Source organism: Macrotis lagotis, chromosome 4 (assembly GCF_037893015.1).
Source record: "Macrotis lagotis isolate mMagLag1 chromosome 4, bilby.v1.9.chrom.fasta, whole genome shotgun sequence".
Lineage (NCBI taxonomy): Eukaryota > Metazoa > Chordata > Mammalia > Peramelemorphia > Peramelidae > Macrotis > Macrotis lagotis.
In genome coordinates, this window is record NC_133661.1 from 19,430,584 (window position 1) to 19,457,836 (window position 27,253).

Below are 27,253 nucleotides of genomic sequence, written 5' to 3' on the forward strand. Positions count from 1 at the left end.
AACCTCATCATTTTACAGATGAGAAAAACAAGGTCCAGAGAAGGAAGGGACTTACCCAAGGGCACATAGATAGTGAAGGATCTACAAAGACAATTCCAAAAGATTTGTAATGGAAAATGACATCCACCTCCAGAGAAAAAACTATATAATCTGTCTGCAGCCCAAAGTAGATTATTTTCACTTTTTTATTTCTTGTGGTTTTCTCTTTTGTTTGGATTCTTCTTTCACAATATGACTTATAGAAATGTGTAACCTATCAGATTACTTGTTATCTTAGGGTGGGGGAGGGGAAATGGGAGGCAGAAAAGTCACAAAAATAACTATCTTTAAATATAAATTGATTAAATAAATAAAAGTTTAGAGTGGGCTAAGCTGGAATTTGAACCCAGCTCTCTGGTTCTCCATTCCAACACCCCACTGAATCTCTTCACATGTTCCATACCACAACCCAGCCCGTATCACTCCAGGTTCTCCACAAGAGTAACATGACTCTCAAATATTTAGCTAAAACTCTTGACAAACAAATGCACAGTATTTGACTTATGTACAATGTTCCAGGCTAGTAACTGTAAAAAGAGAAAAAGAGCCTTGACCGGTACATGACAGAGCCTCCCTGGCCCCCAGACGAGAGTTCAGGTTAAGACCCCTGGTTGGCTAAGCATTCTTGAACCAGCGCTTTTAGAGCTACATTCTAAAGTTGTAACAAGAATCAAAGTCAAGTTCCCTGGCCTAGAGGAAAAAAGATAAAAACCATAAGAAATAAAATTAGAAGAGCTCTGAAGAGAACTAAAAAATTTCAAAATTACTACCACCCTAAAGATTTACTTACATTTTTAAATTTCATCTTAGTTCTTAGACTGTCATGCCTTGTTCAGAAAACCATTTTCAGAAAAAGCCTTAGACTATATAATCTGTTTCTTAGAATTTATTTTTTTTCCTACTTTAGATTTGAGAAGTGCAGAGGAAATACCTACCCTACAGTAAATCAGCAAATAAAATGTAAAGTCAAATCTTACAACAGTACAAACTTTCCCTTTATGTGTTGATGAGAAAGCAAAAAAAAAAAAAAAAAAACAGCTTATTATCTAAGCAAAGTCAGGTTCCCTTGCTCCGGTCCTATTTTAGGTACAAGAAATAATCAATTGATGGTATAAGAAATAATCAGTTTATGTTAAACACTCCCACTCTTTAATCAATATCAGTTCTTTGGCTGAACTATTCCTTTCTCCTTTTTATTTTTTTGTTCCAAGGGTTGGCTCTCTTGGAGGTAAAGAGAAAATGAACTGACTGGGAAAAGTCTGTGTCATAAAAACAAAAGATCAATGATTGTTTTTTGAAAACAGCACCTCGAGGGGTGGCGTAATGGATAAAGCACCGGACCTGGAATCAGGAGTACATGGGTTCAAATCCGGTCTCAGACACTTAATAATTACCTAGCTGTGTGGCCTCGGGCAAGCCACTTAACCCCGTCGGCCTTGCAAAAACCTTAAAAAAAAAAGAAAAGAAAACAGCACCTCACATCTTTAGTGAGTAGAAGCAGAAGTGACCTATCCATACATAAAAATCCTGATGGTCAAAGGACTGAGATTCAACAGGTTTGACCATAGGCTCGGGTCACAAGAATAAACTCACTCTCACGCTCAACATCTGCCTTTGTTCACTGGGATGAGGACTCAGAGCAGATGCAGACATCAGAAATCAAAAGCCCAGACACCTGGAAGATCCATTGTCTAGCCAAACAGCTAGATCTAAGCATCAGTCTCCTAGGCAGTCAGTGATGGTCCCAGGGGATCTACGCTGTCCATCACCCATGCTCCGTAACTCTCCCAAATCTATTTTCCCATGAAAAACTGCTTAAAACTCCATCTGTCACCATGACTCCTCTCATTTATTAGAAATTATATCCCATCATTATTTAGTCAGGAAAGAGATCATTAAATGGAATGACTTCATATATCAGAAGGATAAGTGGCTATTTTTCAAAATAAGAAAAAAGTCAAACCAAGTGACCTCTTCTCAGGGAATTACAGATGTCTTGTAAGTCACAGCAGTCCAATGTATGCATTAAATTCTGTAAGAAATGGAAAAATGAAAAAAAAAAAAAAGAAAAACCTATCTACACTAGTTCTACAAGAGACTGTCCATCCATATCGGGCCCATTTATATAAATATGGCTCCAGGCCTTCCCACCAGAATAGAGGCACTGAAGGTTCAATTGGATGGTGCAATGAATAGACACTGGGTTGGGCTATCAGGAAGGCTAGTTCAAATCCAGCCTCAGGCACTAGTTGAATGACCTTGGACAAGTCACTTCACTTCTCTCTACCTCAGTTTCCTCATCTGTAAGATGTAATAGCCCCTCGCTGGCAAAGTTATGATAAAAGTTCTAAAGCTCTTGGGGTAGTGTCTGACACATAGCAGGTTTAATAGCAGACCCGAAAACAGCAGCCAGAGGCAGTGCAGTATAGGAGATGCTAGAGAACATGGAGAGGAGGATGAGACGTGGAAAGAGGGCTTCAGACAAGAGTCACTGGGAGAAAGACCTCTGCCTTAAAATGAGTCTAAAGATTTCTGAGCAGAGGAAGAGGAGGAGATGTGTGTGGAAATGAGTCCATCCTAATGAGGAGAGCGGAGGAGGTGAAGCCAGCCGGGAGGTCCAATGTTCCCATTACAATGACATTTCTGTCAGGCCCTTGCTGACTGCTGCAGAGCAGGTTTCTTATTCATCCAATCATGATACCCACCAGCAGCCTTCCCTAGAGATCCCAACACCCCCACTGAAGAAAACAGACAGCCTCTCACACAAGTCACACCAGCAGTTGTCCTCTTCTTTCTTCATCCAAGCCAAAGGCAGAGGGTCTTTCTAACAGAGGGGTCTTCCTTGTGCCCTTGATCTCATCCACCCGAGTCTGCTTTGGAAGTGTGCTTCAATGTTCATTTGCTTTGGCTTCTCCCTCCCTGTCTCGGCTGCTCCTAGGCCCCTTCCTCAGGCAGCTCTGACCAGCTCCATTTCCAACCCCAGCCAGCCCCTGCTCTCCAGGACTCACCCCACGGGGGCAGATATCCACTGGACGTAGAACACTGGCACACCAGTTTCAGCCTCCCAGGAGGAGGGCACCACCACACCCAATAGACCTATCATTTTTCCTTGAAGCCTCTTCTGCTCTGAGAAAACAAGAAGTGGTTCCTGATGCTGGGGAGTTTTGAGAAATGGAAAAGTGAAGGAAATCATAGCTAATGGCCTAATCTGCTTTAAATTTCTGAGGGAATTGGATAAGGATAATCCCATGAGTAAAAAGGAAAATGTTTCATCAGTCTCATGAATATAAACAGAAATGAATAAATTCAGAAAACTAAAGCAGCAGTAAGGGTTCATTCAGTTATGATGATATTCTATCAATGGAACTATCCTCCTTTCCCCATCTACTCTTAATGGCCCTGCAAGAGTCAAATCAGAAAGAGGATCTGAGGTGTTATAAGGATCAATCAGAAATCTTCATACACAGGTAAAAAGAATGATTATGTCAGGAACAACAGATAATTATGGAGCAAAGAAATCTGCTTGGGGAGGGGGGCCCAAATGAATAATTAAAATAGCAAATCAAGGCATCAAGAATATATTGAAAGGGGGGCAGCTAGGTGGTACAGTGGATAAAGCACCAGCCCTGGAGTCAGGAGTACCTGGGTTCAAATCCACTCTCAGACACTTAATAATTACCTAGCTGTGTGGCCTTGGGCAAGCCACTTAACCCCATTTGCCTTGCAAAAAAACCTAAAAAAAATAGATTGAAAGGAAAGAGAAGTCAGTACAAAAGAAAGTAGGAAGCGATCAAGACCTTGGGTGTCACCTGAGCAAGCCAGGGAGAGACCAGGCTGGGCTGTGGTCAGCATTCAATCCCACAAGGACCCCTCAAGCACAGGCTCTGTTCTGGGAACAGCCCTCAAGGAGCTGAGGTCCCAAATGGGTTGGGGACTTTGGGACCAAATGTAGATAATAAAATATAAGATATATATACAACAGAAAGACAAAGTAATAAAGCCCAGGAGAGGCCTCCCCTAGGGAACCTCTAAACCTGTGAGTTGCCCAGAAGATACACTGATGCCTCCATCAGAGGTTTACTCAGTGGTCTATTTCTATAACAACTGAGCCCTCCGAGTTAATAAAGGGAGAGGACAAGGAGCCACCAAACAAAAAACAGAAAAAGGAATAACCAGAGAGAGGAGCCAGGACTTCAAAGCAAAAAGGGACCTGGTTTCTAGCAGGGGCTTGACAGGACCAGGCAGGGGGTCAAGGATTTCTTCTTTAGACCTTTAGAACCCTGGGTTAAGCAGGAGATCAAAGGCTTTGATCTTAAAAGACCTCCACACTCCCATTCCAGAGGGGCTGGACTGGGGAAAGAGCTTTCTTTGCCTGTTCAGATTCTCCTCTTTTCCCAGAAGGCAAGGAAGATAGCTCTTCTACCCCTCAGGCCAAACACTCCTCATTTTATAGATAGCTAAGCTGAAGCCCAAAGGGCAGCATGCCCAAGGACTGTAAATGATTAAGTCTTAAGAATTCTATCTCTAAGGCAGCAGATAGAGCACTTGCCACTTACTGTGTGATCTTGAGTAAGTCACTTAGCCTCACTGCCTCAATGCCCCCCTCCCTACACCAGCCAAAATTCTTTCCTCTTTTCAGGAGAGCAGTAGATTGAAATGTTGCACACACCACCAGAAGCAGCATTAACTTTTTTTCATTATAAGAGAGGGCTTAATGAAGAAGGGTAGGGAAGAAGAAAAGAAAAGTAATTTAGCCACAAAGGAAAATAAAGGATATCAAAAAAAATTATAATTCTATTCCCACTGAAAGGATTATTCTAATGTGCTTATGCTTATTATTAAGTTAAGAATTGACCCATGTGCCTAATAATTCTCATTAAATGCTTCTCGAGTCAAAATTTATCTTCAAAGTTCAGAGTTTAGTTTCTAAGAAGAGCCTCTCCTTTAATATATCTGGGCATCCCTGACCCAGAAAGACACAGACAGGAAGATTTTAGGTATGGGAGTACTTGCCTGGTAAGGGGGAACTGGCAACAAAAAGGCCTTCCACAATACTCACCCTTCTATTATTAGCTGCAGCTCCAAGAAATAAAAAGCTCAAGAAAAGAATCCTATCTGAGATGGAGAATTCTAAAAGTGCGCTGGGAGAAACCATCTACAATCCCAGGCCCAGATGGGTCAGTCAGGTGGTTGAATCCTAGTAACAGATGGCCAAGATCCCTCCCAGAGAAGATGCTTTGGACAGCACAAATGCTTAGAAGTCCAAGGGCAAGTGGAGCTGAATGTCTTTGATTTGACCTCTGATGATGAAGGCAATCACAACAGAATAGAATGTTGCTAAGTTAATGTATGTAAAAAGACTGCAAGCCAGGTTTTTCTGACTCCAAGTCCAGTCCCTCTCTTCTTCTATGCCACGGTTCTGTAGGCAATCTGTAAGGGGTTAATAATGTCTGTAATATCTAGTTCAGAGGGGTGCTGTGAAGCCCAAATGCTGTATGTAGAAGTGCTGGGTAAATTTTTTGGAGCTTTATAAGTGATACTACTAGTTTTTATTACAGTTATTGTTCATGTTCACTCATTTCAGCTAAGTAATCAATCACAAAGGACCACCATGGCCAGGCGCTGTGGGGCACAGAGAATCCAAAACTAAAATGAAATATTCCCTCCCTTTGATGAGTTTTGGGATGTATCCTCAGCTGCTTTACCCAGAACCTTTCTGGGGGAATCTTAACTCCCTCTATCACACATAAGTACATATAAAATAATCCCATGTCATTCTGGAGAGAAGGCTGAGCAGTTGGGAATAATGGGGAGGAGGTCTCCTACAAGGGCTCTAAGAGATGGAGGTGAGTAGAGTACATGGCTGGCAGGAGACAGAGAGCCAGCAGAAAGGTACTTCAAAGGGGCTGAAATAAGGGACAAAAAGCAAAGTAGAGAGGTGAAGGGACGTCATGTATAATAAGCTTGAGAAGGTGGTTGAAACTTGGTTGTGAAGGGCTTTAAATACCAAACTGACAAGTTTTTCAGTCTCATCAATTTGTGGGAAGCAAACCCTAGAACAACTGAGATCCCCCAAAGCAGGCATCGTCACACTCATAGCTTCCTTTGTGAAATATCCACTCCATTCCTTCTTAAGGACAAATGGGAGCCTCTGTCTTAACTAAATAAACAAATTAACAATACTAGGACATAGAAACACTTCAGCATTCAGCACATGCCAGGGATCATTCATGTACCCAGACACGCCCTGAAGAATACCAACGGGATCAAACTAGAAAACCAAGTGGGACTAGCCAAGGGCAAACTGGATTGCTAACGAATGAAATGCAGGCATGATATACTACAAATGTCTGCATCCTGAGTTTGACAAACTCATAATTCACAATTAATTACTAACAAATTAGCAGGGGGTAAGATTAATTCAATATTAGATATAATAAAAACAAAAAAATTCTGCCTTCATTAAATTCTTAATCCCATTGATTAAATAATAACTGAATGAAATTTCTGAGATATATAAAACACATATGTTTTCTATTTTCCTGAAAGGGCAGAGGTTTGGTCCATATGGTTAAATACTAACCTTCGTCATGAAGGAATAAGGTATTTTTGTACCTAGTGAGGAACTATATAACCCCTTCTCCTGAAAAGCTACTATACGATGAAATTCCTCCTTTTTCTTCTCTGCTCCTAGACATTAATCAAAATAATCTATATCATTTATACTGAAAATTTGTGTCTAGATATGCAAATATTATGGCTATGGATAAGGACATGGCAGGATAATTATTCCAGTGCCACAAAGGTGAACTTTCACACATTAGGCTGGGAGAATCCATACAATGATTCCTACCAAGGTAGAAATACCAACAATACCAACAATAACAATAATGATAAGGATGATTGCTATTTTTATCCATGTTACAAATATGACCCCTATGACCCCACTGATGAGGAGTATAAGGCATAGGAGTTAAGTATTCAGCTATAACTGAAGACAAGGTAGGGTCACTTGACTTCACTAGGAAAGATCTAAGGCTGGATTTGACCTCAGAGCTTCTAGACTCAGGTCTAGCTCTATCCACCTTAGCTGCTTGAAAGAGCTGAAAGGGCATGATGAATCACTTGTCTTCTAAGAACCAACTTAACTATATCCAAAGAAATATGTTGTCAAAGCTTAACAACCAGGTAGGGGAATTTGGGGTTTTATTTTCTAATTTAACCAAAGCAACTCACAAAGACTACTACTAAGAAGAGAAGAAACACACCAATAAAATCCCTTACAGTAGAGAATTAAAAAACAGGAACTTTTGAAATCATCTATTCACCCCACCCCATTTCCCCTCTTCTTAACCCTCTTTTCACCTCTCCCCACCCCACCCCCAGGTTTGAAAAAAAGAGAAGAGTCCTAGATGGGAAATAAAAGATCCTCTCCAGGGCTTGTGGTCTGTCTCCTTGGAATCCAAGGTTCTCCAGAGGAGGCACTATTCCCTTCTTTGTCCCTGTGGGTCCTGCACATAGGAGGAACCTAAACAGTGCTGGCTGGCTGATTGCATCCCACTCCTTTTCATTCCCAAGGAGCATTTATTTCACAGCTTTAGGCAAGTCAGTGGAATCCTATGCAAAGGCCAAGTTTGGCTATGCACCTGTTTCCCCATCCAGTGCTCCAGCAGCAGAGCCTTGGCTCACAAGTGTTACTCTATCTAATTATAAAACTACATAAACCTAAGCTAAAAACAGGTCACTCAAAACAACTGGTTCTGAACTCTGCCCTCAGCCCCAGGAGGAGTGACAGCTGAGCTCCCAGATGTCATCCTGATCCCTGATTTCCTCCTGTCCCCACCCTCAACACAACTTCCCCTCCTGCTATAGATGAGAAGGCTTCCCAAACAAAGCAAGAGAGGAGCTGGGCTTCTCTAGGAGCGTGGAGGGCTCTGGTAGAACTGGACTCTGCTTCCTCTTTTCTATTTTTCAAATCCTACTTGATATGTGGCCCAAATGACTGGATTTCTCTAATAACAAAAGGATGTGAACCATCTCCAAACTACAGAATGCATGCCATTCAAGGTCTCTTACTGTGCTGTAGAAATCCAGCTCCCTCGGGCCTCGAGGTGGCGGTTGCAGCTGCTTCAAGACAGTGCCATCTGGGTGCTGCAGGATGCCTGGGAGACAAGAGGCAAGATTGTCAACAGTTTAATATAGATGATATTTTGCTTTCATGCAAAAATCTCATCTTGAAAAAGTAAATGTAACATTTTTATAAATCTCAACTTTCTCCCCACTAATATCTTTTTTTATTGTGTTTTTTAAATTTTTATTTAAGGCAATGGGATTAAATGACTTGCCCAAGGTCACACAGCTAAGCAATTGTGATGTATCTAAGGCTGCATTTGAACTCAGGTCCTCCTCACTCCAGGGCCGGTGCTCTTAAGCCACTGTGCCACCTCGCTGCCCTCCCCCCCCCCCAATAATCCTTGCATTCTTTTTCTGGGAGAAGAACCATGACTTCTTCCCTATATGGTCAGCCAGGACAGAAACTTCCCTTCACCCCAGCATATCATCAAGTGATCTGTTCCTTAAGAGACAGAGACGGTGCTGGAGGCACTGAGACAATAGAATATTGTCTCAATATTGTCTCAATATTGAGCCCAAGGCTCAAAAACTGTGCAGATATTCCAAACTCAGTCCAGTATTTTATACACTATATCAGAATTAATGACTTATTCCCAAGCAATTTCATTTTTGCATCCTAACCTTCTATTCTTCAAACTTTCCCTTAAGTATTAATGAAATGTAAACAATAGCATTAGGAAAGCAAGAATATTAAAAAAAAAAAATCAATGAAAAATGTCCCCCCTTATAAAGACTTCAAAGTCTGCAAAAACCCTCTTATACATATCCCATTCGAATTTCATAAAAAAAAAATCTATTTGTAGATGAAGCAAATAAAGAATTTCTACAAAGGCAGAAGCACTCTTATCACAATGTCTCCTGGTTTCCTCAGAACAGGAAGATAGTAAATAAAAAGATTGTTAAGAAAAGACGGGGTGAAGGCCAGATCTATTGGGCAAGCCACTAGAGCTTGAAGGGGAAGATCAAAGACAGAATAAAACAGTGTTTTGCCCTCTCTCCTCAGCCAAGCAGAGGAAGCAGGAAGGCACAAAGTTTGAGCATAGCACACACACTGCCAGGTCTGGGCACTGTAGCTGGTGTTTCACTTACATGGTGTTCTATGTTATGAGAGGGTATAAAGCCAGGAGGTGGGGAAGCCACAGGCATGTCCAGAAAAGGACTGCATGACCTCTAGTGGGAAGGCTGGCCAACATCTTTCCGAGGTCCTTCCCATCTCTGGTGTCCGATCATCCCCCAGCTCTCTCCTGTGACTTTCAAAAGCTGTAGTCCACACAGCAGCCACACCCTGGTAAACTGTCTTGGCAAATGGGCTCAATCAGACCTGTTGGTGAGCTGGGGGTTCCCCAATCGTGTGAAGACCTCCCCCAGCTAAATGCATGGATGAGAGCAATTTATTCCTATGACCATGAGCTTGATTAGATGCCAAGGTCATTTGCTGCATCCTGAGCCATCACTGGCTGTCTTGACTTTTGTTTTGCCACCAGATTTTGATAACTCTGGAAGAGAGGGTGAGATTGAGCAACTCTGCCTCTTGTATCCAATTCACATGCAAGTCAAGATAACCCCCACATGAAGACTTTGGTCTTCTTCCAAAAAGAAGACAACAGTAAGAAAAGACATCAAGAACAGAAGGAGGTCAAGCCTACTGCATGTCAGCAAGGAGGGAGCAGGGTACAAGTTTTGAGAGGAAGAAGGAGTGAATCAGGCCACAGCTATCTAGCTAGGCCTGACTAGGTCTGGAGGGCTTTGAAATCTGGGCTTCCTTCCAGCTCTGGATTTAGGATCCAATGAGTCAGCTCTGCACTATGTGATAAGGATCCAGAGATAAATGAGATTGTCCAGCCCTGGGGAGTCACACCCTGCTGCTGTGACTTCCTTAAGCATCATCCACCAGCAATTTCTGGTAGATAAGTTTCAAAGATTTGATATAGAAGGTCAGCTCTTTAAATGCTTTCTCCTTCATAGCTTCTCAGCATTAATGAAGCCCAAGGCTTTTTTCCATCTCTTCTGCATCTTCAGATACCTCCCTCAGAAACCCAGGGAATTGATTCCCTCATAATTAGGTCTCCTCTTCAGGTTCTCTGGCTATAGTTTTGTTGTATACTCCTCACTTCGACACCATTTCTACATCTAGAGCTCCAATGTCAAAGACCAAATTATGAGGTCTCTACTATTCTTTTTTTTTTAAGGTTTTTGCAAGGCAATGGGGTCAAGTGGCTTGCCCAAGGCCACACAGCTGGGTCATTATTAAGTGTCTGAGACCAGATTTGAACTCAAGTCCTCCTGACTCCAGGGATGGTGCTCTATCCACTGCGCCACCTAGCCACCCCCTCTACTATTCTTAATGATGGAAACAGTTATTAATATCTTAGTCTTCAATCTTCCATTTTTCACCTTGAGATTCCTCAGGATGGCTGCTGAGTTGGATCACATGACAAACTGGTTTTGCTTTTCAATGATTCTGCTTTAATTACCTATCAATTTGTCCTTATAACATTCTACAAGAAGTTTATTTTGAACACTGGTATTGCCTCAAACTGCCATCTCTATCACCTTGACAAGTAAGCTGAGCCAGGGCCCTTCCAAAGTCCTTGATTCATATCAGTCAAACTTCCTTACAAAATTATAATGGGTGTTGTTGATGCAGAGAAATGTGGGCATGGGAGTGATGAGATCAGTTGGAGACAGACCTTGTGAATTCTTTTGTTTGCATTGTTAAGGGAATCCCTTCTTCCTTTAAATCTAATCTAGGCCATACCTGAGGGCCTGACCTTCAACCAGATTCAGATGGCATGGTCTTCTGCTGGAGCAGCCACAGAGGGCAGGCTGCTGGAAATACTCAAGACCACCCAAAAGAGACCCCTCCCCAAAAGGCAAAAATCTCCAATGTGGGACTTGGGTCACTCCCAGGTTAGGGAGTTAGAGACCCCTCCCATGGACTCCGGGGGAGAATTTAAGGAGATTTAGGAAAGGAGATGGCTTTCTCTCTCTCTCTCTCTCTCTCTCTCTCTCTCTCTCTCTCTCTCTTTTTTACCTTCGAGCCTCCTGCTGAACCCTGTTGGCAAGTCTAGCCAATTCAATCAGCAATCCACGTGGTCTTCTCTTTAAACTCTTTTTAACTTTTCTATTACTTTCTTAATATATTGTAACTACTTTTAATAAATCTCTATCTTCTTTCCAAAACCTGCATTTCCAAGTCTGAGTTATGATTCATTGCAAGGCAGAACTGAACCCCAAGAAACAAATCACAGACAATATTATTATCATTTAGGTTGTCCTATTTCTTATTATCAATTATTTCTTTAAATACAAATTTTCACAGAAAGCAAAAGATAGTATGAGTCTTCTGTGTAGTCTTTGGTTTCTCCCATTTCTTCCTTAATTATGTTTTTCACCTTATTTCTATCTTTTCATTAATTGGAATCAAAACGTCTGATTTAACTTAGAGGGCCTTACTAGATTCTTTATATAATTCCTCTATTCCTTTATTCTCTGTTACTAATGCAGGTAGAAGACAGGAATCAGAGAGGCAATGGGGTTAAGTGATGTCCTCTGTTCTTGAAGGCCATGACACCAGGGAGGTGATGCCATGACAAGCAAGTGAACTGTATTGGAGTGAGCAGGCCTCACCTTCTCTTCCAGAGCCATCTGGTCCAATGACCAGATATGGATCAGGATGCCTGGAGATGACCCTGGTTGTCTTGAGGTTAAGTGACTTGGCCAAGGTCATAAGGCTAGTAAATGCTGGATTTGAATTCGACTCCAGGGCTGGTTTGCTATTTCTGGCACCACCCAGCTGCCCTGCTGCAAGAAACAATGACTATGAACAGAACTAATGCAGAAGGTCTTCGGTAGAGCCAAAACAATATCAGCAATGACTACAGCTATGTAACTGGTAAATCAAGCTCCACAAAAGTGAATGTTGCAAAATTATAAAGAACAAGCAGATCAATGGGGATAAGAGAAGATGAGCCCAAGTCTTTCATGTACTATTGGCTTTATTAATTTTTCTTTTTTATTTTAAAAAACATTTATTGCTAGAAGGGATGTGGAAAAACTGGAACACTAATAAACAGTTGGTAGTTATTAACCTGTCCAATCATTCTGGAAAACAATTTGGAACTATACCCAAAGGACTATCAAACTGAGCATACATTCATATATAAATATTTATAACAGCTTATTTTTAGTGGCAAAGAATGGAAAATTAAGAGGATGCCATCCATTGGAGAATGGCTGAACAAGTTGTGCCATATAATTAAGAAATGATTGATGGGATAAGAAAAACCTGGGAAGACTTGCATGCACTGACTGAAAGTGAAATAACTAAAACCAACACTGTATGAAGACTATTAACAAAGATCAACTGTGAAAGACTTAGCTATCTATTCAAGATGATGATCCATGACAATTCCAGGACACCTGATGAAAAGAGAGCTATCTACCTTCAGAGAGAAAACTTAGAGCGCAGACTGAAGTATACTTTTTTCCACTTTATTTTTCTTGCAATGTGGCTGATAATATTTGTTATGTGGGGGTGACTCTCTCAGAGAAAAGAAAGGGAGAGACTAGAAGAAATTTTGTCCATGTAAAAAACAAGTTATCAATAAAATGTATTTTTTAAAAACTTGCTGTGGGAAGCTTTATGAAAAACAATCAAATTCATGAAGTTATTCCTGTTTCAACCCACAAGATTAAAATGATAAATTAACAAAATAAATATAATAAAGTATTCTTTAGCCACCACTGCCCTACCATTCAAGGAAGGAAATTAGTTCAAACCCCCCAAATGAAGGAAGCACACCTTCATTATTTAGATACAACATCACAAGCATTTATTAATACTTCCATGGGGCAGATAAATACATACAGGATATGCGCCCCCCCCCAAAAAAAATCACACAATTGACTCATGCTTTTTGTACAATGACTACCAAAAAGCATTCAATTTAGTAGAACAAATCCCTATATTGAAGACTCTCCTTCATAAGATGGTCTCTCACACACCAGGAGATAATACAAAATCCCTTTATAGATTAAAAAAAAGGGTTAATGGAAGTAAAAATTCTTACAGAAAGTGAGTCCCCTCTGATACTCCTGTTTAATGGAGAAGTAAATTCTTCAAGCTCAGAACAAGTCAGGGTAGAGTAAATAAGATTCATAATCCAAAAAGAGTTTGTCTGTTCTATCTGTTCAGAAATCCCAAGGGCATGAAAATATTCATTGACACATACATCCTAGATGACACTACAAATGGACAATGTACTTTGAATGACCCTGAAACAAAGGTTCATATTTTTAATAATAGTCATCTAGTTGTGAATGAGACAAATGTACCCTAGGAAAAAAAGATGGGCTAATCATGAAAAGGGAGCAAGATGGCATGGCAGTCCAAGATCTCCATTGCTGCCCTTTGATAATGGATGAAGAGGTCATTTGCAGAGGCCTTGAATGGGAGGACATAGGATGAGAAGGTCTGAATAGATGGAGATCTGCCGGATTGGACAGGGCATCCAGATCCATGAGATCACAGTCCCATGTGCTTCTACGCCTGCTCTATTCTTCTAGCACTGCCATCTGACCGCAGGTCATGGAAGAGAGCAGTCTCCAAAGAAAGAGCAGCCCATGATGGACACTGAAGCAGGCTACAACAAAATCAATCAACAAGCAGATAAGTAGGAGACGTCTCAAAAAAAAAGTAAGTGACTGGAGTAAGTGAATGGGGCACACTAGCTACTGAAGCAATCAGGAAATGCCAATGTATTTCTATATACTTACCAAGACACAGAGAAATGAACATGACTAAAACAACTAAGATAAATATAAAGACTTAACTAGAGAAATTCTGATTGCTCACAGGATGGTCCAGCAAATGATAAAAACTTTAACACTATCTAATTTCAACACCAAACCAATAAAACCATCAAAAGATTACCATAAGGTATAAAAATAATTAAAATTCATATGGAGAAATAAAATATCAAAAATCTCATGGGAAATAATGAAAAAAATGGGAAAGAAGAGAGCCAAGCAGTCCAGACTTCAAATCAAGCTACAAAGCAGTAATCATTTATACCAACACCTCAAAGCATACATCAAGATAGGCACCCGATGGATACTGACCTAGACATAAAGGGCAACATCATTAATAGAGAAGTAAGAAATTACCTTTCAGGTTTATGAAGAGGGAAAGAGTTCATGCCATTAAAAGGGATGAAAGGATAAAGAGGTTCACAGAAAATAAAACAGACTTTACATAAAATTTTAAAGGTTTTGCAACAACTCAATGGAGGAAAATCTTCTCAGCAAGTTTCTCTTATAAAGGATTCATTTTCAGGGGCAGCTAGATGGAGCAGTGGATTCTGGCCCTGGAATCAGGAGGACCTGAGTTCAAATCCAACATCAGACACCTAATAATTACCTAGCTGTGTGGCCTTGGGCAAGCCACTTATCCCCATTGCCTTGCAAAAACCAAAAAATGAATGAATAGTGTTCATTTCCAAGAAATGCAAAGAATCAATTCAACTCTATAAGAATAAAAATCTCAATTGTCAAGTGGTCAAAGGATATGAACAGATTGTTTTCAAGGCAAGAATTTCAAGCTATCTAAAGTCATACGAAAAAACTCCAAAGCCCTCTAAACCAGAGAAAAGCAAATGAAAGCAACTCTGAGGTTCTAACACCTTAAATCCATCAGATTAGTAAAGCTGACAAAAAAGGAAAATAATATGTTGGAGAAGCTGCAGTAAAACAGATGCACAAATGCACTATTGGCATAGCTATGAATTAACAATCATTTAGGCCCTAAAAGTTCCCTTTGACCAGTAATAATAATAATAAATTAAAATTCATCACTTATATATATAGCACAATAAATTTGCAATGGGTTTTTAGATACCACTGCCACCAGTAATACCAACACTAGAGATATACCTCAAAAGATAAAAGATCAAAGACCAAAAGATCAAAGAGAAAAAGGAACAAAATGTACAAAAATAATTTAGCAGGAGTTTTTTTTGGTAGCAGCAAAGAACTGGATACTGAAAGACTACCCATCAATTAGGCAAGGGATGAACAAATTATGGTTTATAAATGCAATGGAATAATTGAGAAATTATAATGGAGGCAGTTTCAGAGAAACCTCAGAAGCCTTATGTGATCTGATGAGAATTAAGTGACTAGAACCCTTTAATCTAATAACATTGCAGCAACAAATAACTGAAAGCTATAAGAACCTTGAAACAACACTATCCCAGAGGATGCATAATTAAAGTATGCCACCTGCTTTGTGATTAAGGTGATGGTCTCAAAGTACAAAAGAAGAAATATTTTTAGACATGGTCAATGTAGGTTTTTGTTTTCTTTGACCATATATTAATATTAAAGTTTTGCTTTTCTCCCTCCCCCAAAGGGAGGTATGAAGAATAATTGTTCTTTGTTTTCGAAGACCACAACATCGTGGAAGTGATGCCATGAACTGGATTTGAGTGAAGGAGGTGCTGTGCCTCACTTTCTCCTCCAGAGTCAGCTGGGTCCAGTGAAGACAGACCTGGATAGGAGGCAAGCAGGGTGAAACAACCTGCCCAAGATCAGGGTTGGCATTCTACCCACTGTGCCATCTAGCTGCCCCAGGAAGAAGACAAAAGCAATTATTGTCAAATGAAAAAACTAATTTTTTTTTTAAATGGAGAAAATGCAAGAAGGCTTATTTATTTAGCTGGACAGAGTTCAGAGTGACAGCAGCTCACATTTATGGCCTTTCCATTGATTACCTAATTTTATCCAACAATTCTGGAAGGTAGATAGTATTATCTTCATTTTATAGATAAGGAAACTAAGGCAGGGAGAGATTAAATAACTGGCCTGGGATGACAGCTGTGGACCTGGTACCTCCAGGGTGAAAATTCTCTTTGAGGGGCAGGATGAGGAGTCATTTATCATCAGCCTGAAAATCTGGTTGGAGCTAGAATGCAAGGGAGGAGTTTATGTTTGAACCCTAGCGCTTGGGGAGCAGGAGAGGAATAAGTCTAATGAGATTTAGGAATATCAATTTGGCAAGGACTGGAAATGAAAGGATAGGGATTTGTTTTGTTTGCATATTTGTTACAAATGTTTTGTTTTTATCTTTTCATTAGTGGGGGGGGAATAAAAAATAAATTTTGGATTTATTTTTTTTTTAAAATGGAATTGGATTGGGAAGAAGTTTTTATCATGAATTTTATATAAACTTTAAACATTACAACAACACTGGGAGACTGCAAATACTGTGATTCTCAGATCCCTGATAAGAAAATTGGAAATCACAGAGATTCTACAACTTCCCCTGGGAAATAAAAGACAGGGATTTGATTCTGTAATCCCTGGCTCCATCCCTGGTACTCTAATCCATTATGCCAAGTTGCTTTATTGAGAAATGCAAATTAAAACACCCAAACGAACCCCAATCCATGGATCTACAAATTATCAAATATTTAAATAAAATCTATACTAAAATAAACTGCTCTTGAAAATAGAGATGGCATTCCAGTCCTTTCATCAGGCAATTAAAGATCTGATATGCAAACAAGAAAGAGATGTGCAGATTAAAATCACTAATAAATACTGATGCAAAAAATATTAATAGAATCCTCAGTACAGGATTTGATTTAAAGAGACCATAGCAATAGAGTCAGAAAACAATTGACTATAACAAGCCAGCTTCAGACCAGGGATACAAAAATAGTTCAACATTAGGAAAACAATTAGTATAATTGATCATAACATCAAGAAAAAAACAATAAAAACTACAAGATTATTTCAATAGATGAAGAAAGAACTTTTGACAAAATCTAAGTGGGACAAAGAGAATCAGTGACTTCCCTGGCATTGGGGAAGAAAACTCCTTTTCCTGTCTGTGCCAAGTGTGGGCCCTCAATCAGTCAGGGGCATTGCCCTCACAGCCAGCCAGGCAGCACCTCCAACAGGCTCTCATTTAACCCCTGAAGGCAAGGACATGGAAGAGCCTGCACTGTGTCCAAAAGCATCTACTTAAAAACAAAAGTTCACATTTTGTAGAAAGCAATGATGTTCTCTTTCCCATTATTGTTTGGCATGGTTTTAGAAAGGCAAGCTGGGGTAATAAGCAAAAAAAAAAAAAATCCACAAAACTACCCACATTTACAATTCACATTAATGTTCCCCCCAAAAAACAGCAACGGAATTCAGATGATTGATATCGGATTACAGAATTTAAACACAAATCATCAGCATTTCGATGTAACAAAAAACAGAGTGAAGAAAAATTGAATTCAAAGTAACTATAAAATGAATTTTAAAAAATTAAGGAGACTACCAAGATACATATAAGATTTACAGAAATAAAAAGATTTAAATAACTGGAAAACTAGTCACTGCTCAGAGTTAGGTTATATATTAGTCAAAGGTAGAAGAAAATTCATTTGAAAGATTCAATGTCCTTAGAATCTCAAAAGATAATGAAAAAATACTCATCAATGAAAAGGATTCAGCATTATTAGAACTAGGCTACAAAGAAGTATCCATCAAAACTATTTGGTACTGGTTTAAAAAAAACACATCAGAAACAGAAAAGTAGGTCAGGGAAACTGATGAGAAAAGCAAGAAAACAAAAAAAAAGTGAAAATAGCAAGTCAGTCCAGTGTAGGGATTTGTATAATTTGTTGACTCTGCATATCTGCTAAAAAAAATTTTTCCCCCTTTTCTTTTTCCAACTAGGGGGAAAGGTAAAAGGGAAAGGAAGTATTGTTTAAAGAGAAACTGTCACTGGAGCATTTAAAAAAAAATTATACAGAAGACAATGTTAGGCCAGAAGGAATCCCAGGTAAACAGGATGGTTCTGAAGCATATGTGGTGAATTATACTTAAAAAGAAAAGCTGGACATAACCAAGGTTTGAAGTCATTTTCTTTTCTTCTAAGTAAGCTTGTGTTTGATGTTAAGTTCAGAATAAAAAGCTTGCATGGATATATATGTACATGCATGTATAAATGTGTGTATATAGAGATATAATGAATATATAAAACACCAAGCTTGACCACAAAGGAGATATAAGATATAAAATCTTCTTTGTATAATGACATATTTTTACATTCAACCAAACTGAATTTTTTTCCCTCTTTTATTCTTTCTCTCTGGTAGAAGAAGGGATTAAAAAATGAAAATGTAGGTGACAGAAAAATGAAAAATATTAAAAAATAAAAATATTAAGAAAAATTTATTTTTTAAAAAACCAAGTCTACTGTTTGATAAAACCAAGAAGATAAATTACTGCACAAAGAACTTCCTTTTTCATAAGAATCATTGACCAAATTGTAAAATAGTTTGGCAAGAAATGTGGTTTAGCACAACACAAAACTTCATAATGGTCACGGCAATCAAAATAAAAAGGTCAAAAAGAAGAAACAAGTTCAGGTATTTTGCACAACCATAGTTGGGGGGGAAATTGTTACTAAGGATACATTTAAAAGATAAAACAATTTTGACTACATAGAATGAGAAAAGCTTCTTCTGCACAATCAAATCAATACAGAAACAGAACTGAAATGGCAGAGTGTCTGAAACCTACAGAACTGACAAAACATTGAATTAAATGGGTGTCCCCAAGAACCCTTCCCCAGTCAGGGGTCAAACAATATGAATGGCTTTCCAAAGGAGATTAACAATATACAAAAGATTATATGAAAGAACTCTCAATGAATGTCAGCAAGAGAAATGCAAATTCAAACAAGTAAGATTTCATCTCCTACCATACAAATGGAAAAACAATGTCAAAGAAGCTATGGGAAGACAGGCACACTGATACACTCACCACAGGGCTGGGAACTGTCCAAGCATTCGGGACATAACTGAAAATTATGCAAGTAGCAATCAGTGACCTAGAGCCTAAAGAAGGCAAAGCTGGCAAAAACAAACAAAAAAAAGATCCATTATCTGCTAATGTCTTTGTGGTATCAAACAACTAGGCTCAAAAGAAGTGTCCCTCAGTTGGGGGGGGGGGGGTGGAATACGGTTTAAATCAACCTAAAAGGCAGCGATGCAGAATGAGCGGTAGCCTTGTCTTCCTCAAGAAGAACCAGATTCAAATTCCAACCTGCAGAGTGACCTCAAGTGAGTAAATTAGAAGCTAATCCCAGTTTCTTCATCTATAAAGATCAATTACACCTATAGCACCCATCTCATGGGTGGCTGTGAGAAAGAAATGAGAATGTATAAGTTACAGTTTATTTACTGCAAGCCCAACCCCCCCAGTCCTCTGCTTCCATTAATCACCCCAGGGGGGGGGGGGGCAGTTTTCTGCAAGTCTGGCTTCAAGGCCTTCCCTTTGCTCCCAGATGAGTCTATTGGATAGTTTCCATTTTCTTGTAACTCTCCTTTCACAGAGAGGAGCCAAAATCCCCATTTCACACCTCTGATAACTTTCCTCCTCTTTATGAAAAGGTTCCAGCAGGTCTCGATGAAACTCTGAGCCTTTCAAGAAGTATGAGCAGGATATAGAACTGAATAAACTATGATTGAAACCAAGGGAGCTGATAGAAGAGCTTGGCATGCGTTCTTGCTACATCACAATCACTGAGAAATTCTCTCTAATTTTAGATTTCCTCTTAAATTCCAATTTTCTACTATGTGCCACAGAATCAAGAAAATATTTTTAGATTTTGTTAATTCTAACTATTTTCCAAGATTCTGAGAAGATAACAATAAATATAGTAATGTCATAAAGTGACAAATTTACTGCTCAGTAAAAAAATAGTGAAGGTCCCAGAAATCAGATAATTCAACAAGGAAGTAAGGACAGCGAACTGTAAAAAGATAGATCCAATTTCATTAAAGTGGGAAACATTGGTATTTGTTTCTTTTTGCCACAGAGGAGGGTATTCCAAACTGGGAAGTCACAAGGGTTTGAAAGGATTGTGAAAGAAAGTCCAAAAAAAGCATCTATAAAGTCTCTTTTAAAGATTCTGAGAATAGAAATGGAACAGTTATCACCAGGAATCTAATTCCATTAAATTGTTTGCTATTTCTAGCCAATTATTCAGCAAATAGGAACAGGAAATAACATCCAAGACTATTGTTCCAAGAGTGATATTATACTGATTTTATAGCACACCCTTTTCTAAAAGAATTCTAGAACCCATTATTGAAAAAAAATTTCTAAAATAACTGATAGTTCACTCTCTACCCTTTATAACTCATCACACTCTTCAGAAGGTCAGGAAGCACTGAATGGAAGATAATTCATCTGAAGTGATGGACTATTTTCAAGACTTATTTTCTCCTTATTGATATTTTTAATAATCCTAAATTAATTCCTACATTAGTAAATTAAAACATAAATTCAATTATATTTATGACTAACCAAGTTTAATAATCACTTTTTAAAAAAATTCTCTCCCTCCTTCAAAGCCAATTAAAAAAAATATACCCCACTATCAAACATTATCTCAAAAATATGGAAATTGAAGGCCTAATATTTAAATTTCTTCACTAAATTATTGAAATAACAGTATCAACATTTTTCTAAATGATCACAGTCTTGTCTACAAAATTAACTCAAAGTTAATTAAGTTCAGCTGGCACAGCAAATCAAGGAAGTTAGGATGGAATGGGATCCTTTAAAACTAGGAGTGCCTTATGATAGTATACCAGAACTATTGTACTTTGAATCATGATGTTTAATCATCAACGACTATCAGATAAAAAAAAGTGAACATTACCTAACTATGCTATTACTGGAAATTCACAAATCTACATAAATAGGTAAGAAATATATTCTTATAATTTCAGTATCTTTTAGGTTCAAAGCTCAGCACACTGCAAAGTAATATGATATATAAGGCAACTTTTCTAAACCACTAACAACCAGTTCCTGTCTTTGGATCCTCCTCACAAAACATTACCAGAAAGGGCAGACCCCAGGGAGACTCAAAACATGACTGTCCTTAAAAAAGAAGGTAATGTCTAATGAAGAGTAAAGAATAACAAATTTAACACTTTTATTAAATCTTCAAACAAGCCAAAAAAATAAAGAAAAACAAGATTTTTGATCTACTTAAATCTCTGAAATAAATGTTAAGCATCTGCTAGGAAAAAGATTGGGGGAGGGGAGAGAATGCTAAGAGCTTTTGCAATTAGCATCCATTCTGATGCATTTTTATTAGTACCTGTAACTGCTCTGAATAAGGTCAACATTTCTTAGATCCAAAGTGATTTTTTTTAAACTAAAATCTTCCCTAGTTTATTAGATCACAGTTTGAAAAACACACACACACACACACACACACACACACACACCCCTTCTGCTCCTACAAGGACTGTAGAAGAGCAGTGTCAGTTCCAGCTTCAGAGGACACTACAAGAATGACTGAGTTTTTTGGACTGGCTATAGACATTATCAAGCAGGTTGGTACTGAGCTCCTTGTCACAGAGACCACCAGATGAGCATACTCCTAAAGGAACTGAACCCTATCCATCTTGAGGGTCCTGCTCTACAGGGCTGTGACCAGACAAAATGGAGATGGCAGCCAAGAGGAAGAAATGTAAGAATTTCTCCTTAGAGCCGGAGTTGGTTTCATCACTCAACAAAGGACAAAGGAGTTCTGCATTTCCTGGGTCACTTGGTCAGCTCCTATCACAATGTTCACGATAAGAATTTACAAAAATCTGTCATGAAAGTAACTGCAGCGGATTTGCTTTTATCTTTTGGGGTTTTTTAGTTTGTTTTTTTTAGCAAGGCAATAGGGTTAAGTGACTTGGTCCACTGATGATGATGTCTGTCCATCATTCTAACAGAAGACCATGACATGGGGAGGTGAGGTCATGATATCACATGGATTGGGTTTGAGTGAGGAGGGGCTGTGCTGAGTCACCAAGCCTCACTTTCTCCTCCAGAGTCACCTGGGTCCAGTGGTCAGAGATGGATCAGGATGACTGGAGATGATCCTGGACTCAAGGCAATCAGGGTGAAGTGAGTTGCCCACGGTCTCACAGCTCAATAATTATTAAGTGTCTGAGGCTAAATTCGAACTCTTGTCCTGACTCAAGGCCAGTGCTTGGTTCACTGGGTCATCTAGGGCGCAGACTATATCTTTTGTAGAGGATGAGGTATGAAGAATCTTGATTAAGAGCCAAACTAAGAGAGCAGCTAAATGGTGCAATGAATAGAGCACCAGCCCTAGAAGCAGGAGGAGCTGAGTTCAAATCCAGACTCAGACACTTGTAAAAACAAAACCAAAAAAAACCCCTAAACAAACATTCAATTTGCATTTGTCCTGTGTTAACTTTACCCAGGCACTGTGCAAAGTAGGGAAGCATAATGAGCATCCTTCCTCAATTAATTCCTCCTTTACAGTACATATTAAAAAATAATATTAGAACACTTTAGTCTTCAGTCCAATGTCAATTCTGAAATAATGAAATCGCTTTTGCATAATTCTTATTGAAGATTTAGCCAGTTTCTAAAGGGAGGATTTGATTAGTCCAAGAAGGACTCTTACCAGGAAGGGATTAAAGAACAGATTGAAAAGGATGAAATTTATTTAACTCTGTCAATAAAAGTTTATCACCAAGTTCAGCTTTGACCAAAGTGGATGAAGATTCTAAACTCTAAGGCTTAGAGAAGTGGTTAAAGACGGTTGGATGGTTGGGGGGGGGAGAAATGATTCTCCAGAGCGTGCCTACGTTTTCATTGATCATGGTTCTCTATTTGGTGAATCAAACAGTTCATTTAACTTGGAAGCTCTGTAACTGTATCCTATCTTCCTGAAGATTTTGCCTTTGGGAATATTCAACTCAAAAATGACTTATATGACATTTTCACAAGGGCAGAATGAATTCTATACCTTCGCATTTTCGCTCTAAGCATAGGGAATTAGAATTCAATAAATAAAATTTGTCTTTGGTAGACCAATGTCTAAAATACAAGAGTATGATATTTTTCTTCCATGCTAGGCTCAAGGAATTCCCCAAAGGGAAAATGGAAAACAGGTTCTGTTTTCCATGTTACTGAGGAACAGATATGACAGGAACAGCGTTCTAATATCAAAAAAAAAAAAGATCAGAAAATGCTTTCTGTAGAAAGTGACCCTTGAAGGAAGATGTTATCAAAAGTTCTTTCCATCTGTCTTGGAATCTTGTACATGATATGCATGGAAGACAAAATCTCCAAAGCAGTGACTGCTGTGTATGGAGGGATCCTATGTTCTATATGATTTTTGTGAAAAATAAAATAGCAAAAGTAAAAGCTCCTCCAAAATGCCACCTTCCTGCAGGACACCCATTCTCCAGGCTAAATGGAAGGATGATTCCAGAATCACAAAATATTCAATTTGGATAGGGTTTTGGTGCCACTGAATCTAACCACACTTAAAAGGAATCTTTCTAACATCCATTCTCTGCTTGAATTCTAGTCATCACAAACCCAGCACATCAAAGTGGCAGCTCTAATTGTAGGAAATCTCTCCTGGCATTCAACTTTTACCTGATTTATGGCAACTTTCACCTACTGTTCCAGGTCTAGTCACACGCCATCCTTTCAAACAACAGAGAGCCACTAAAGGAGCACCTGGTCCCATCCCCATTTTTCTTTCTCTTGGCTAATTAATCAACAATTAACAAAGCAAGCATGCCTGACACTGATCCCAAGGGACCCATCTACAATCTATCAAGAAGAGACAGCATGCCTGCAGACACACAGGTAGAAGATAACTAAGGGGAACAAGGCTTGCAGTTGGGGGGCTGTGGGCTTCATTTAGAGAAGAAGGTAGTCTGGGCAGCAATACAAGCTGAGACTTGAAGGAACAGGAAGGAGGCTGAGAGTTTGGCTACACAGGAAGAAAGAACCCTAATATGTAATAAGACTAGCAAGCAAGATCCTCATGACAAGGACTCTAGGCCCTTCCCATTCCTATGAATGGTGAGATGCTCCAGGTTTACTGATTGGAGAGGGAACTGAATTAAGCTTGAGAGCTCTACAGAACTATATAAGCTCCACACTCATTCGAAAAAAGGAGTATAATTATTCCCATAAGGAAAAAAAACAAGCAAATTTCTGTTGTACAGAAAATGACTCGAATGGATGTGTGTGAACTGTGAGCCCATATACTCATGTGTATGGTGGACAGAAACTGCAAACGGTTAATTTGCTGGGCTCTGAGCTGACCTGGAGGTGCTGAAGAGGCTCAGTTGCCTTGGGAAACTGAGCAGTGCTATTAATGATGCCGAGCTTTGCCCTGCATCAAAGACTACAAGATTCAAAGAATTCAAGTTGAAGGTCATCCCAGGAGAAACAGAAGAGGGCGGTGGGCTGGCATCCACACAATCCCAGAAAAGTGTTCCCAAAAGTATTTAAGGGATGTCATCAGGGAGACAGAACTGGAGAAGAGGGTGGTCTCAGTGTCCTTTTTCCTAATCTCCATGCCAGTTAGTCTGATTTTCCCTTTAAAATGGTCTTTACATTGACCTTGAGATTTGATTGGTTCAGGCTATTGCCAGAACAATCAGAAGGGGCACCAGCCACCAAGCTCTGAAGCTCGCCTAGCACAGCACAATCGGTGACTCCAAAGCAGGAGAGCTTCATCCAGCCAGAACAATTCCTGGTTGTTCCCAAGGAAAATCCTTCCCCCTATGAAGGGAAAGTAAAGAAATCGTTTAACAACTGAATGACCTTCAAGTCTTTCATTTCTCTTCAGCATTAAATCTAAAATCCTGAGGGACTGACCTGAGTCAGGTCCTGTCCAGAACATGGTGAGCATGAGGAATAACCCACAGATGGCCTCATGCTCCCCTCCTGTCCATATTGCATCAAAAGAACTAGAGGAAGAGCTCCCCTTCCCCTCTTCAAATAATGGTCAGATGACAGGTGGGCATAGATGTCTGTGGAGAATGCTGGCTATGAAATCTGCACCACCAGAGGGAGTCCCCACAAGGATCACATCTCAGATGCCACTTGCTAAATGTGTTCCTATGGGACTGCCAGGAATACATGACTGCAATGGAGTCAAGAATAATATAAAGGGAGTTGACTGGAGATAGGGAGAGATCAGGGAAAGGGCCCTGGAGTCAATTTCTTTTTTTTTCTTTTTTCCTTAAGAGGAAAGGTTATGAAAGGCTATGTAGAAGATGCTGAACCTCAAAGGAAGAGGCAGATTCTGAGGAGAACCAAGTTCCTAATGTCTGGAAGACATAGATCTAAGGCAGAAGGGGCATCAGAGACAAGGCATTCCAACACTCTCATTTTACAGAGGAGGAAAAATGAGATCAAAAAGAGTTTAGTGACTTGTCCAAAGTCACGTGAGTGCTAAGCATCAAAGCGGTGATGAACTCAGAACCTCTGAGGACCTCAGGACCAGAGCATCTTCCACTGAAAAATGACCTTTCCTGACACATGGAGTTGGGGAAACCATTAATCAGTCTAATTTGCCTGAAACATATACTATGTGAAAGTAATGTGAATATTTTATTTAACTAGAAAGTGTGTTAAAACATCATGCACCAAAAGCAAGGAACCTTTCAATGGCTGAGGAATAAAAAGAGCCTAAGCTAAAAGTCAGTCAATTTTTGTTGTTCCTATGCATTTTTTTCAATCCCAGTGTTCTATCCACTGCTCCCCTACCCACCTACAAGACTCTTTAGCTTAACATTTAAGATCTGGGCAGCCAGGAGGCAAAGTGGATGGAGTACCAGTCCTGGAGTTAGGAAAACTCCTCTTACTGAGTTTCAATCCAGTCTCAAGACACCAACTTTGTTACCTTGGGCAAGGTAAACCACTTGCCTCAGTTGCAGCATCTGCAAAATGAACTGGAGAAGGAAATGAGAAACCATTCCATTATATTTGCCAAGACAACCTCAACTGTGGTCAGAAAGAGTTGGACAGGACTAAAAAAAAAAAAAATCAATAACAAGCTACTAAATGTCTGAGAGAGAGATCCTCCTGACTCCAGGGATGGTGATGGGTAATAATAACAGGTAGCACTTCAACAATGCTTTAAGGTTTGCAAAGCACCATACAAACGTTTTCACCTGATACTCAATAACCCAAAGATATACCTTCCATTATAAACCACATTTGACAGATAAGGAAACTGGGGCAGAAAAGATAAAATGATTTGCTCAGGGTCACACAGTCATAGAGTCTGAGGTAGGTTTTAAACTAAAGGTCATCCTAACTTCAAGTCCAACACTCTCCAGATAGAGAAAGCTGTTAAATTATTACAATAGTTCATGTGAGAAATGAGGAGTACTTAGCTAGATTGGTTTTAACATGTACAGAGAAGGGAGTGATACCAGAGAAGTCATGAAGGCATAACCAACAGGACTTGACAAGTGGCTGGATATGGAATATGAAGAGGCCAATAGACTGATCAAAATGATGGAAGGGGTCATCAATAGGAATAGGAGAATTGGGAATACTGACTGGTTTAGAGGGAGGAAGACAAGCTGGGTTTTGGATAGGACACCATGTGTGATGTGTATAGTTTGATGGTCATACTCAGAAGAACTCTGGAAGGAGTTCAGGGAGATTAGATCTAGAAATATATTTAAAAGTCATCTGCTTAGAGGAGATAATTGAATCTAATGAGAAATGATAACTCTAAAAAACAGATTGTAAAGAGTGAAAAGGGTCTAGGACAGATCTGGAGGGAAACCAATACTGAGTGAACTAGAAATGAAGATGGAACAAAGGAGATAGGAAAACCCACAAAGGTCAAGGTGGAAAGGGTGGATCAGAAGAAAGCCTGGAGGGACTGAAGAATCAATGGACAGTAAAATAGAAGATCCTAATATGAGTAAACCTCCTAGAATTTAATAATAAAAGGGAACCAGACAGCTGGAGCAAAAGATTATAAAATCTCATCAAGATGGAATGATCTGTGGGGTAAGTTCCTGGGGAGGCTGGAGGAGATAAGATTAAGAGCCCAAGTAAAGAGCCTAGCCCTGGAGTCAATTCATCCTCTGGATAAGGGGGGGGGGGGGGGGGGGGAGGATAGCAAAAGAATATTTTGGAGGGTTATTTGGAGTAGGAGAATATTTTGGAGGACTATTTGGAGTAGGAATTTATAAAATATGGC

At 39.4% G+C, this 27,253-nt stretch overlaps 1 protein-coding gene across 1 annotated transcript in view; it reads right to left on the reverse strand.

Moving 5' to 3' along the window:
* Positions 1–27,253, reverse strand: part of IPMK (inositol polyphosphate multikinase) — a 64,716-nt gene that overhangs the window by 30,338 nt on the left and 7,125 nt on the right. Inside the window, exon 2 of the mRNA XM_074232277.1 lies at positions 8,116–8,201. Within this exon, the coding sequence (XP_074088378.1) occupies positions 8,116–8,201 (86 nt within the window). The remainder of the gene's footprint in view (positions 1–8,115; positions 8,202–27,253) is intronic.